The 12,821-nt window shown below is 37.5% G+C and overlaps 3 protein-coding genes across 3 annotated transcripts; 1 reads left to right on the top strand and 2 right to left on the bottom strand.

Moving 5' to 3' along the window:
- Positions 1–47: 47 nt before the first annotated feature.
- On the bottom strand, positions 48–4,168 carry LOC141907190 (coiled-coil domain-containing protein 13-like). Its single transcript, XM_074796767.1, has 17 exons — positions 3,907–4,168; positions 3,725–3,799; positions 3,515–3,620; positions 3,292–3,434; positions 3,131–3,211; positions 2,924–3,040; positions 2,690–2,794; positions 2,422–2,604; positions 2,198–2,274; positions 2,022–2,121; positions 1,733–1,939; positions 1,512–1,636; positions 1,324–1,413; positions 1,114–1,239; positions 917–1,035; positions 414–519; positions 48–302 (listed from the first exon to the last, which is right to left on the bottom strand). Exons 1-17 carry the CDS (start codon positions 4,093–4,095, stop codon positions 140–142), a joined length of 2,112 nt encoding a protein of 703 aa, XP_074652868.1. The 5' UTR covers positions 4,096–4,168; the 3' UTR covers positions 48–139.
- A 7-nt stretch (positions 4,169–4,175) lies between these two features.
- Positions 4,176–7,481, top strand: LOC141907191 (putative acyl-CoA dehydrogenase 6). Its single transcript, XM_074796768.1, has 9 exons — positions 4,176–4,394; positions 4,527–4,647; positions 4,740–4,869; positions 4,945–5,051; positions 5,202–5,369; positions 5,683–5,856; positions 6,397–6,558; positions 6,658–6,808; positions 6,892–7,481. Exons 1-9 carry the CDS (start codon positions 4,215–4,217, stop codon positions 7,001–7,003), a joined length of 1,305 nt encoding a protein of 434 aa, XP_074652869.1. The 5' UTR covers positions 4,176–4,214; the 3' UTR covers positions 7,004–7,481.
- A 1,031-nt stretch (positions 7,482–8,512) lies between these two features.
- LOC141907285 (uncharacterized) lies at positions 8,513–12,733 on the bottom strand. Its single transcript, XM_074796888.1, has 4 exons — positions 12,558–12,733; positions 11,544–11,830; positions 10,780–11,165; positions 8,513–10,357 (listed from the first exon to the last, which is right to left on the bottom strand). The coding sequence occupies exons 1-4, from the start codon at positions 12,731–12,733 to the stop codon at positions 8,513–8,515; spliced, it is 2,694 nt and encodes an 897-aa protein (XP_074652989.1).
- Positions 12,734–12,821: the final 88 nt, after the last annotated feature.

Below are 12,821 nucleotides of genomic sequence, written 5' to 3'. Positions count from 1 at the left end.
AGATCCGAGGAATTTAGAAAATCACTATGTTATTTCATTAGAATTTTATATTTCATGTATTTTCAATAACTGGACGGCATACTGGTAATCAATAGTACAAAATGAATTAAGGACGGATTTTTTTTTTTCATTAGCTCAATCATGATGAATTGTTATGTTTAAATTGACGTAATCCTTGTATGAACACTTTTCTTGTTTCCTCTAATGTTTGATGATACAGATTTAAGTCCTCCTCTTTCGCTTTCAATGTGCTCTTTAAAGCTGCTTTCAGTGCCGAGTTTTCATCTTGTTGAATCGCCAGTCTAATCAACAGTGAAAATATACATAACATTCAATAAGATTTCAGATACATAACATGAGACTTAGATGAATTACAGATCTGTAACGCTATCATATTGTGTGATCAGGTTTACCTTGTTTCTAGTTCCTCGAAGTTTGCATCTGAAATTTCTGCTTTTGTTTCTGCTGTCTCATCTCTTGCAGTACCTCGTCCAACACTGCTTCTCTGTCTACTCGATGCTGTAAATAAACAATTCTCTGCTGTGTTACATTGATTTCAGAGCGTAATTCACTCAATACTGCTGTCTTTTAACACAGTCCCTACAGGTTGGTCATTCTGGATATAATGAATTTTCAAGATTTTAAGTTAAAAGTTTCAATTTCAAGGAGGTATTTCATTTGCATCACATTCACTTCCATACATAAATCAGTACTGTTTTATCTCGGTGAACCGTTGATTCAGTGCTTTTGTAAATAATAGCATTTTCTGTTTAGAAGGAGTGTTTGAGGAATAAAGGAATCGTAGGAACTCTGTCTTGTTCTTCACCAAACAGTGTGCAATAAATCGAATATTCTCATTTGGGTGAAAAAATATTCTGTTGTTTGTCATAACGAAAATCTTCAGGATGAGATATACCTGTTTTATTCTGTTCAATCTTCGCTTTTCCTAGCTGTTTTTCCAGCAGCACATTTCGCCTCTTTTGTCCTTGAAGCTCACTCTGTGCCTCGGTCACTTTGAGCGTAGATTCGTCGAGCCTAAAAACAAACAAACCCCGAATCCAGTAAAACAAAATGGATGGATTTAGATTTCAAGTGTTCTGTTTAGAAGCTCACCTGATCTGTAATAATTTAACCAGTTCTGTCAGTTTATCACGTTCAACCTCTGCTGCTTTTTGTAACGATTTGAACTCCTGACACTGATTTTCCAAATCTTCTAATCCGGATAAATTAAACTTATTTCTGGAATAAAGAGAGAAAACGTCAAATTTTTCATGAGCTCCCTGCAAGAATGGAAAGTTTCTGAACTCGGGCGATTGTTGTTACGTTGTAGCACTGTTTGGTCTGTTCGAGCGGTTAGATATAGGACGGTCTGTCTCAATTCTAGAGGCGGCTCTTGATGTTTGTTGATGCCGACTGAAAAAATAGATAAAGAAGACATCACAGTTTTCACAGGCAGCATTCATTTAAAAAAAAAACAGTTGAATGAAACAGAAAATGAATGAATATCATACCTAGTTACTGGTGGTGAACAAGATTCTGTTGTCATGTCATTCACGTTATTTTCAGCCACTGTGCTCGGTTGAGCTGAACGTTCAAACAAAGTTGAGACGCCATTCGCTTGAGTCTTGTACAACGTCTTCAAAGACAACATACCGATATTCTCAAAAAATAGTTCATTCACTAGCCCAGTGGGCTGGGCATTGTAAGATAAAGAATCGATCAGTAGACTTACAGTGAGTTTTAATTCATTGAAATCTTCTTCTAGAGATTGAATTCGTTCTTCTTTTTCGGCGATGACTTTTTTCAATTGATCAACAAGATTATCTTCTTTCATCGACTTCTGCGACATTTCTTTCAGATGCTCCTCCGTTTTCACGGACAGCTGTTGCTGTAGTTTCGTGCTCTCATCCAGCATAGATCGCAGCTGTTCTTGTTGTTTCTGAGATGATGAAAATAGAGACACTAATTAGTATAGTAAATAACTAAATCACCTTCGAATAACTGAATCAACTCCAACTAACCATAAGAGCCTCGATAAGCTGATCGTCATGCTGTCCTTTCTGTAGCAGAGTCTGCATTTGTTGTTTCAATGATTTATTCTCATTGGCGAGGACTTTATGCCTGAAATAACCAATTAGAAATCAATCAATTATAAGAAAATCGATACCTGATGTTTTTAGTTTCACTCAATTCATACCTGGCTTTGACTCCTTCCATTTTGCTTTTCAGTTGCTTATAATCCTCTTCTAAAGCTTTCAGTTCGGCGGCTGCTCTCTAAAACATGCCACCAAAACACGTAAATTATCAACAGCAATTAATATGTTATATCGAAAATACATAAAGAGGGCTTCTTTATGTGTTTTGTGATCTTTAACATTAATTTATCAATTCATGGGAGAATAGTGAAATTAATTCTAAAACCTCTTGCTGTTCTTTTCTTTCTTTTTGCAATTTCCGAAGTTGTTCCTGGTTTTTGTCGTCTGGGCGACGGCTCGTTCCCGCCATCGATACACTCGCGTTCGATCCCATAAACTCATCCTCCAGATCGAGATCTAACTGAGATTGAGATTTCTTCTCGTTCAAACGACCTTTCAATTCCGAAACCTAGAAAACGGTCAACGATGCAGCTGTATCATACAGAAAAATATGCAGGGATTTGGTTAGTGGATTTATAGGATTGGATAATTACCTTTTTCTGTAATAGTAAAACTTGTTGTGCTCGGCCCTTCCAATTACCAGGATTATTGAGCAAAGATTGAACATTGACATTATCACCGACTTCTTGACTGAGAACCTAAAACACATCAAATAATCATCTGCCAAGAGTGGAATTATAGGTCCATGTTTATATCTGAATGGTACTCGTTTCCACTGGGGTTAACTTGATTATTGTTTCTACGAGATTGCTTCACAAAACACAAACCTTCATCGCTTTTTGTAATTCTAGTTTAAGCGTTTGATTTTGCATCCGGAATTCAGCCATTCTTGTTTCCGCTGATTTGAGTTTATCTTGTAGACCTTTCACTTCAACCTCATCACTCTACAAGCAAAGGGAATACAGAGAGATAACGGATTGGAAGAATTTTTCATCCATATTCTATTCGATATAAAGAGATCTAAAGATACAAACCTTATCTTCAATAATCGATCTCACATTTTTTTCTGGTACAGTACCATCTACTTGTTTAGCTTGTTCCGACAGATTCTTGACCTGAAATAGGTAAGAGAAGTTAGTTATCACAAAGGTTTTTCTATAAATGTAACTGACAGGCTATAAAGTTTCTAACTCACATCGCGTTGGAGTTCAATACATTTTCTTTGGAACTGTTTAGATTTTGTGCGCTCAGATTCCAATTCCGATGTCAATTCACGAACTTTTTTCGACAGATCGACAATTTTTGTAGCAGCCACATCACTCCCTATTCCAGCTCCTCCTAGAAATTATGTATAGAAACTGTAATATATACTCTGTATCACACCGGTAGATTCTTCATCAGTTTAGACACAAAAATACCTGCAAGGGCTGCTCTGTCTCCCTCTCTTTTCTTCTTTAATTGTTTAATCTCAAATTCCCTTTCATTCAGTAATTTATAAAGTCGACCATTTTCATCTTTCATTTCCTGAAATCAACAGAAAACATGAAGTCATAGTATAGTCAGAGCTGCTTTAGGTTAAAACTCATAACCCTTGGCCAATAGTCTAACGGCATAAAATGGTGACTGACGCGGAGTCCATTATTGAGATGTTCGACCAATTCTTCAGAAATATACGACTCTTCAGCCAGTGGAGGCTCAGCAAGCTGAAATTAAGAACACCAAGAAAAATATATTTCAAATGCCTTCGCGTGCATTTTTTGGCTTCCAAATTGCGGTAGAGAAAAGGATGAAAAGCCCACAACTACAATACCTTTAATCCTAGATCGTCATCGACATTAAATGCAGTGGATAGGGCCACCTCTTTTTCTTTTTTGGAATCATTTTTCCGTTTTTCCTTTTCATTGATTTCCTTTTTCTGTTTTCGTCGTAGGAGTTTTTTCTGCTGTTGCTCTTGCAGCAGCTGGAATTGTTGTTTTAGATTTTCATCTTGACTCGCCATAATTCGTCCCTTTAGGACGTGTATCAGTTGAAAGCGAAAAAGAATTCAGTTTTGTTTGACAAAGTGGAATCCCTTGCACGGTGACGTCATTAAGGAATTCCTTCTGGAGAAATAAGAAAATGGCACCGTGGGCAAAGTGCTGCAAACCAACACTGGTTCAAAATTTGGGTAAACGAACTTTAAAAGCTTTCTCTACCTCATCGAAATTATCATCGGATACCGGGACAAAAATTGGCGAACAAAATGTCGATTCGCTTTTTACGGAAGAACACGGACAGCTGAAGCAAAGTCTAAACAAAGTACGTAGCCTACCTGAAAAGGCAAACTATTAACTGTCTCGACGGGCTGCAAATAGAAAATCCATGTACGAAGCGGTGATTTTTGCGCACTTAATGAGAGGTTTTTTACGGTGATTTATTTTATCTTAACAGATCATCGAAAAAGACATAAACCCCTTTGTCGATTCGTGGGAAGAAAAAGGACAATTTCCAGCTCATGAAGTTTTTAAAACTTTAGGATCTGCTGGATTCCTGGGAGTTAATCGTCCGCAAGGTTAGCATCGTTTGCGAAAATTAACGTTATGGTAAGAGATTGAAAAATGTAAAATTCATTTTTAGAAATTTTTCTTTGTCATTTTCTTGTAGAATATGGTGGACTTGGTTTAGATTATTCGTACAGCGTTGCTGTAGCTGAAGAACTTGGAAACATCAATTGTGGAGCGATTCCAATGGCAATAGGCGTACAAACTGATATGGCAACACCTGCCCTGGCAAGGTAACCCGAGTGTCTGAATGGAATTCTATTAACAAGATGGAAAAGTTTTCCATTATAAGTTTGTATAAATTGTAGATTTGGGAGTGATGAACTGAAAAAGAACTATTTAGCTCCCTCAATTGCCGGTGATATGGTTGCGTGTTTAGGCGTCAGTGAAGTTGGTGCTGGTTCTGATGTCGCAAGTATGTCTTTAACTTCGACTTGTTGTTACCTATATCTTCACTTTCGCTTGTTCCTTGCTAGAAAATTTGCCAATCTCTGTATCATCTTGTAGTCTTACCTAGATATAAATTTGATTTCATTGAGTTGTCTGTTATTTTATTGTTTTTCAGGTATCAAAACTAGCGCGGTTAAGAAAAATGGAGATTATGTTATAAATGGAGGCAAAATGTGGACAACAAATGGATTCCAGGCAGATTGGATGTGTTTATTGGCAAACACCAGTGAAGGTCCGGCTCACAAAAATAAATCACTCATCGTTTTACCCATGAACTTGAAAGGTTTGTCAAAAGAAAATCAACGTTGCAATTATTCGAGCCAGAGCAAATTTTTGTTCATGTTTTCAGTTGATGTAAAATCCCTAAATTGTTGAAAGACTGTTTATTCAAAAACACTAGATTTTCTAGTATTTTTAAATAAACAATTTTTGTTTTTAGTATTTAGTTTTGTTAAATACCATTAACAGTTTTTCAACAATTGTTGAATTTTACATTAATTGTTTCATCACAGATATTGTGATCTTACCGATTCATTTTCAATCAATTTGAAGAGTTCATTCTCGATTTTGTGATAATTTCTTTCTTTTATATTCAGGTATAACTCTGGCGAAAAAGATCGATAAACTAGGAATGAGAAGTTCAGACACGGCGCAGGTATTTTTTGACAATGTTCACGTACCGCAGAGTTTTGTGATCGGTGAAGAAGGACAAGGTTTTACGTATCAAATGCTTCAATTTCAAGAAGAGAGAATGTTTGCTGCAGCTGTAGGTAAGTATTCAAACTAGTTTATCCTTGAAATATCTGACAAATCTTGTCATGGCTAAGAATATGTGGTAATTGTACTTCCGGTTCCGTCACCAGTGCCACTACGAATATATTCGTAATGGGATCATTCATTTATTACGTACGCATGAAATTTGAATTTTTCAACCACCCCTCCCCCTGTACGCAAAATACGCCATTTTTCCATATACATTAAGCATTATACAGTACGCAATTGCACGGACCCCTCCCCTAATGCGTACGTAATAAATAAAACCCCAATTGATTCTTCCTATTTACAGTTATATATTTGCACTTTGGCATACAGGATTTACACGCTGGCAATGTGAATAAACTCGTTCTGAATGCTCATTGGTCAATTTCAAGCAAAGGCTGACTACGTTACAATTCACGTGCCAACTACGAGTATATTTGGTGGTGGCAATTGGGGATAGCAGCGTATTATCGAGCTGACAGTGAATATTTTAATGTTAAAATCGTGTGTTGTATGCAAAATTTCTCATACTTTGCACCGATGTTTTGTAGGTTTAATACCACTGCAGAAGACGATACAGCAAACCATTGCATATACGAAACAAAGGATGATATTTGGACAACCGATTCTAAACAATCAGACTGTACACTTTAGATTGGCCGAATTAGAAACGGAAGTGGAACTTCTTCGAGCTTTACTTTACCGAACATTGGGTTAGTATCTAGGGATAAAGCTATATTTCTTCTTAGCATAATCGTACGCGGTTGTTCTTATGATCCTCGATATTAAAATTCATTAATTTTTTCAAACAGGCTTGTACCTCAAAGGACATGATGTAACTAAGATGGCGTCGATGTGTAAACTGAAGATCGGTCGTCTATCTCGCGAGCTGATTGATGCTTGTTTACAGTTCTGGGGTGGAATGGGATTCACTAACGAGGTCTTAATAAGTAGATTATACAGGTAAGTCTACATCTTTCACGCCTCAGATAATCTTCTAAATCCGTTTCACGAGAATATTGACTTAGTTATTGGATTTATTTCAGGGATTTCCGTTTGGTGTCAATCGGAGGTGGAGCTGATGAGGTAATGCTGTCAATCATCTGTAAATATATGGGTATTCTACCAGAGTTGAAAAAACCCAAGAAATCTTCGTGAACAAATGGAAGTACATGAAGATACCAAAAAATCCATTAATGGCTTGATTTTTAATTTATTTACATATATACATGTATTTAGTACATGCACGTGCAACTGCAAGCATCTTTTAGTTACTTAAAAGACGCAAGTGAAGAATACAGGTCATGTCTGTGCATTAACTCTATAAACCTTGTTTAACTTGGCATGAATTGGGACCACAAAATTTAGTTAAATTGTAGACAAAACAAGTAAAGCAAGGTTTAGGTTTCGTTTGTTATATATCGTTGTTTAACTAGTCATTTAATATACAATCAACCCAAACTGAAATTTCACCGGTAGAATTACCGGAAATAAAACTGTACACCTTGGCTTGTGATTGGTTCACTATGTTAAATGCACCTACATGAATATAAAATACCTAATACAATACATGATATGTAGTCTTTTCTCTAACTCTATTGTAAATTTTATTCACGAAATAAATATAAACTTCATAAGTAAAAACTTCAGTCGCGTATTGTGGAGCTGTTTAAATTTGAGAATCCCCCATCTTTGTCTTGTAGAGGATGAGCCCATGAAATTATGTCTCATTTCTCCTTATCGGCCAGAGGTCATTTTATGATGTGCAATACAATTTGAAATCCAGTTCATTTATGTAGAAGCTACCGGATCTGTAAGCTTGGTCATGATGGCAGCCGGCCGGGTCAACTTTTAAGCTCAGCAGAAATGAGAAACAAGGTATCAATTTTTCTAGCCTAATGGTCTTCTTGGATCAGTATTGCAAAACAAACCAAGATTAAGAAACATAAGAAGATCAAGAACTAAGAGAATAATTAAGCTTTAAATGATAATTTTCTTAATAGAAGGCTTTCTAATTTGAACAACAACGTACGTACATGATTTTCTTTTTATAATATCGTAAAGACAACTGCATTATTAAAGAGAACTGAACTTGAAAACTCCATCAAATACAAACAAATTCACTAACAAAATATATTGAATCATTTGACAAAAAAAAATACTAAACAAATTATTGAACGAATTTGCATTAAATCTCTTGATGCAATTTTATGGCTAACTATTGATGATTCTACTCTATTCGAAAATACTGCATTGATTGAGTGCGACATTACTCGTTTATACTATACATTGCAGTTATTTATTACCCAAATTGGAAATTTCCTCTTGTTTAGCTAATTTTGCTACTATTATATATAGAAATAAATGCCATATTTGAACATAATTCTGTATTTTTAACCGACAATATATAAAAGTTTTATCATTTCACTGGTGGTGTTAAGATTTTCCTTTGATAGTGACAACTTCGTCTGAACAATTAATTTTGACTGGTATTGTGCCTGAACCAGCAATAAAATTGGGGACAGCAAAAACTCTTTGTAATAGAAATCTGATAGCCAATCAACGATTGTACTTTCTTTTCTTAATAGAACTGGTACTTCTACCAGAAATCATATTACAACTATATGTGCTAGTTGTAGTAAGATTCCAACCATTGTCCAATGCTCACTAGTTTCTGCCTGTCACCTCTACTGCACAAGATCTCATCTCCCAGGTTGAACCTAAATGATTCATGTTCTCTCTCGCATTCTCGGCTGAATTCGAGCTAGTCCCAGAATTTTCTTTCTTGGTTTGAATTAAAAGAGATTTCAATATCTTAGTTACATCAGAATTCCCCGCGTGTGTCCGATTCACATCAGCATTCACCGTCATTACTGAACTAATAACGGGAGCTGCTGCCTTAATTTGAATTCGGTTAGCACCTGCCACTTTCTCTCGAGTCGTATTAGTTTTCACATCACCATCACCATCACCATCTTTATTTTCAAGCTCATCGTTAGCATCCGCTCGGTCATCCCCACATGTGTTAATTGGAAATTTTTCACACTGACTGATTCCGACACAAATTCTATCAGTTGGTTTTCTTGTACGTCTTTTCTTTACTCCAGTTTTAGATGTATTAGTTTTTAAGACCGTTTTTCCACACTGACTAGTTCCAGCACGAATTTTATCAGTTGATTTTCTTGTACGCCTTTTCTTCACACCAGTTTCAGTTGTATGCGGAGAATCTTTTCTTTTCAAACTCAAATTGAGCTCCTCAGAATCAGTAAATATATTCTCACTTGCTCCGGCAGCGGTTTTAAGCATCGCTTTTCTTTTACTGGTACGTTTTTTACTCACTTGCGGTGGATAAATGACCATTACCGATTTCGTCCTATTATGAGGCAAAGGCTTGGTTTTATTTCTATCAACAGCCGTCAAGTTGAGGGGGGCCACATCAGAGGCTTTTCTATTACTGTCGAGTCTCGATTCAATGATTGGGTGCTTCACATTCGTTTCTCGCAAAACAGGAACCAGCGGCGGAAATACGATCTGTTGAAATGGTGTTTGGGTTCGTTGCTGGTTTCCTTGAGAGATGGGAAATCTCATTACGGGAATAGGCACTAAACCTCGACCTAAAACTTGAGTAGGTGGAGCGATGGAAGGGATCTGAAACAGTGGCATCGTAGTCATCCCATGTGAAGGTAAAGCATATGCAGTTTGACTGGATACGGTTTGAGAATTCGAAGGTAAGCACAGCAGAGTCATCACTTGATTATTGGTTGGAAGTGTACCACTTTGACAAGGCTGACCCATTGGATATACCGGAAGTTTCCCACTCATAGACGCAGGCACATAAATCATTGGCATTTGTGGATTGGCAACAAACGGTACATTCGATGGCTGACTTGTCGATACGTTAGGGCTGGAGGATACAGACTGATTCATAGCACAATTAATAACAGGTCGAGATGAAGCAATGGTCGCTCTTTGATTCAATTTACTATTACTACCAGCATTTGCAGCTGACGCTTTCAACTGATCACTTTGTGCGATCCCTGAAGCACAGACTTGTGCCTGTTTAGCCGAGATAATCGGATCGGACTTTTTCCGAGCAGCCCTGGATACCTTGGGCAGTTTCGACTTGCAGCTATTAGTTCCTTCTAATCTACATCTTCTAGGTCTCACCCCATCAGTCTTCTTCTTATTATTATCATTAATGTAGTCATTATCGTTATTATGATTATATCGTTTCTTCGGTAATTTATTCGAAGCCGAGATATTATGATCGGATTGACAATTATAATTAATCGGAAACACAAGTGATGAAAATGTGCCGACTTTAAACGGTAAAGTGATCGATGATTTTTCCTTGTTTACAGTTACTTCAGGAACGCTAACTCTGCTGCTTTCATCCATATAGTAATTTTCCGATAGTCTGCTGAACGGTTTATTCATTCGATCGTTCCATTTTTCGCCGACGAAAGCTTTCACGATTTCTTCGTGCAACATTCGTTGTCCACGTTTTTCAGTCTAAAGAAAGGAAATATATAAAACTAAGAGCAATTTCTGGATGAAACTGAAATGTCAAAATCACTACACAATATAGATACACAATATGATGTAGCATCCTGCTTGCCTCTCGCCAACACAAAACCCCGGCCACAGACCCTTCATTGGTCTATGATTTCAAGATTTCTTCAGCGCACAGGTTGATCTGCTCAATGGCCACCAGTCATGCCAATCAAAGGAGATGGTATTGATAGAAAGAATCTGCCAATGAGGAACAATGCGTCTGATTGACTAGATATATAGACTGGTGGCCGTAGACTGGCGGCCGAAGAAATCTCGGGCAGCGTTAATAGACCAATGATGGGTCTGCGGCTAAGGTTTGTCAGTGTAGAGAGGGAGGCAATCAAACCCTGGCAAGCAAGGATGTGCTATAGTTGACTAACCTCAGCTGCTGCAGTATCGTTTTCTAAATTTGGTATTAACGTCTGTTGTTCGTGCGACTTATTTTCGAACAGATGACTTAATTTCGATGCCTGATCAGCGCGTTTCGACTGGTCAGTCGACGATTTCTCTTCGCAAGGGATGTGAACTTCTTTCATGTGCGACACGACGTCGTCCCTCGAACAACCCTTAAACTCGCACAGTTCACACAAATAGATAACTCCGTCGTAGCTCGCTGCGTGTGCGTCTAACTGCGCTCGTTCCGATGTTACGAAACTGCACCTCTTACATCTATGAATCGACGGATTGTGACACTTCACATGACGCGACAACCAACTTCGATAAAGAAACCGAGCATTACACACTTCACACTTGTATGACTCCACAGCTGAAATTTTATAAGAGACATAATCAACTCAAAATTCGATCTGCATGGAAAAATATTTACGATATCATTACTAAAAAGATGTCTAGGACTAAGTCAGATGCTTTTCAATGCTGTCAGGGGCACATCCAGGAAGAACTCAACGTATCCAAAAAGGGCGCTTTCATGTCCAAAAAGGCAATAGAGGCGCACTCCAGCACTGAAATGCACTGATATCTTTTGTTTGTTGACAAAACAAAAAAGGGCACTCAAAATATTTGATGGAGTTGTTCAAGTCCCCCTGGATCCGACTCAGGCTGTTTGTTGAGAACCTCATCAAGATTCAGGGGTGGATTTCGTACGGACTGCAAATATTTAGACAGATGAAAACTAGATCCTTACCGGAGTAGTGTTGGTATACATGCAATTTCATAATCTGATCACTATCAGTAGTGAAAGCGCAGTTAGGACATTTCACAAGCCTCGGCGAATGTTTCAATGTTCGATGCAGCTTGTACGACGTAATCTTGTCCGTTTCAAAATCGCAATCTGGACATGCAAGTTTTTCTCCAGCTAAAAATCGTTCATGTTCTTCCATGTGTTTGAGAATTTCGGACTTTCTATTGGTCGAATATTTGCAGTGAGAACAGTGCAACCTTTTCGTCGGAGGATTGTGGAACTTCAAGTGCCTGTAAACATACGAGAATTTTTCAATTTCAAATTCTTTTGCACAGGAATTGGATTATATATAGATTTCACTAAAGTTTCTTCAAAAAGGTCAACTTTCTAATCTAAAATACTGAATAGCTATCTCACTGTCCTAGTCACTATTGAGTGAGGCATAAATTGGAAAATGTTACGAGCAACTAATCATAACTTGTAAGCGATAAAAAAAATTGAAGCCAATTTCACACACTACCTAGGCAAATATTTGTAGCTTGCTTAAATTAACATTACTTTTGTGAAATGGACTTCTTAAAAACCAGAAATGAACAATCAATTTTCATATGAATTCTACTTGCATTTTGACAATTTCAAAGGTGAATCAGAGAAGTGTGACTGAAAAAATAATTCAATGTTCCTGAAAATACTTTAACTCTTAATAGGATTAGCAGGGGCAGATCCAAAGGGGGGTGCAGATCCCCGGCCATTTTTTTTTCTGGCCCCAATGTTTCATTTAATATGCTTTATAGTTTCACAGTTGCCATAATACAGAAAGAAGTCCTCAGATGCCCTGAAAAGTCACTAAAATAAGAAGTTTTTTCGGAATTTTAACCGGGACTCCCTAGGGACCTTCCACTTTGTGCTGGCACAGCCCCGGCTACGAAGCATAGTCGCCCTTTTTTCTGCACCCCCTTCAAAGAAATCCTAGATCCCGGAGCTGATTTGGTATGTATGTGATAGATAGATACCTACCTCTCGAAACTATATGGTAATCGATCTTGATACGGGCAATGTGGACATTTGAGAACTGGGACATTTTCAGGTAGAACAAATCGTGTTTTAAGCGGAGCAGGTGTGTCGACTAACGAACTGCTGTCATCAGGACCAATATTGCACACATCAATCTCAGCCTCGGTTGTATCAGACATTTCAACTGGAAAAAGAAATATTTTCACAATTATTCCACCAAAGGATATCAAAAAACCTTTTTCGCAATTTTTCATTATTGATGCAATT

This window comes from Tubulanus polymorphus, chromosome 6 (genome assembly GCF_964204645.1).
Source record: "Tubulanus polymorphus chromosome 6, tnTubPoly1.2, whole genome shotgun sequence".
In the NCBI taxonomy this organism is placed as follows: Eukaryota; Metazoa; Nemertea; class Palaeonemertea; order Tubulaniformes; family Tubulanidae; genus Tubulanus; species Tubulanus polymorphus.
This window is presented reverse-complemented; position numbering and strand designations above follow the sequence as displayed.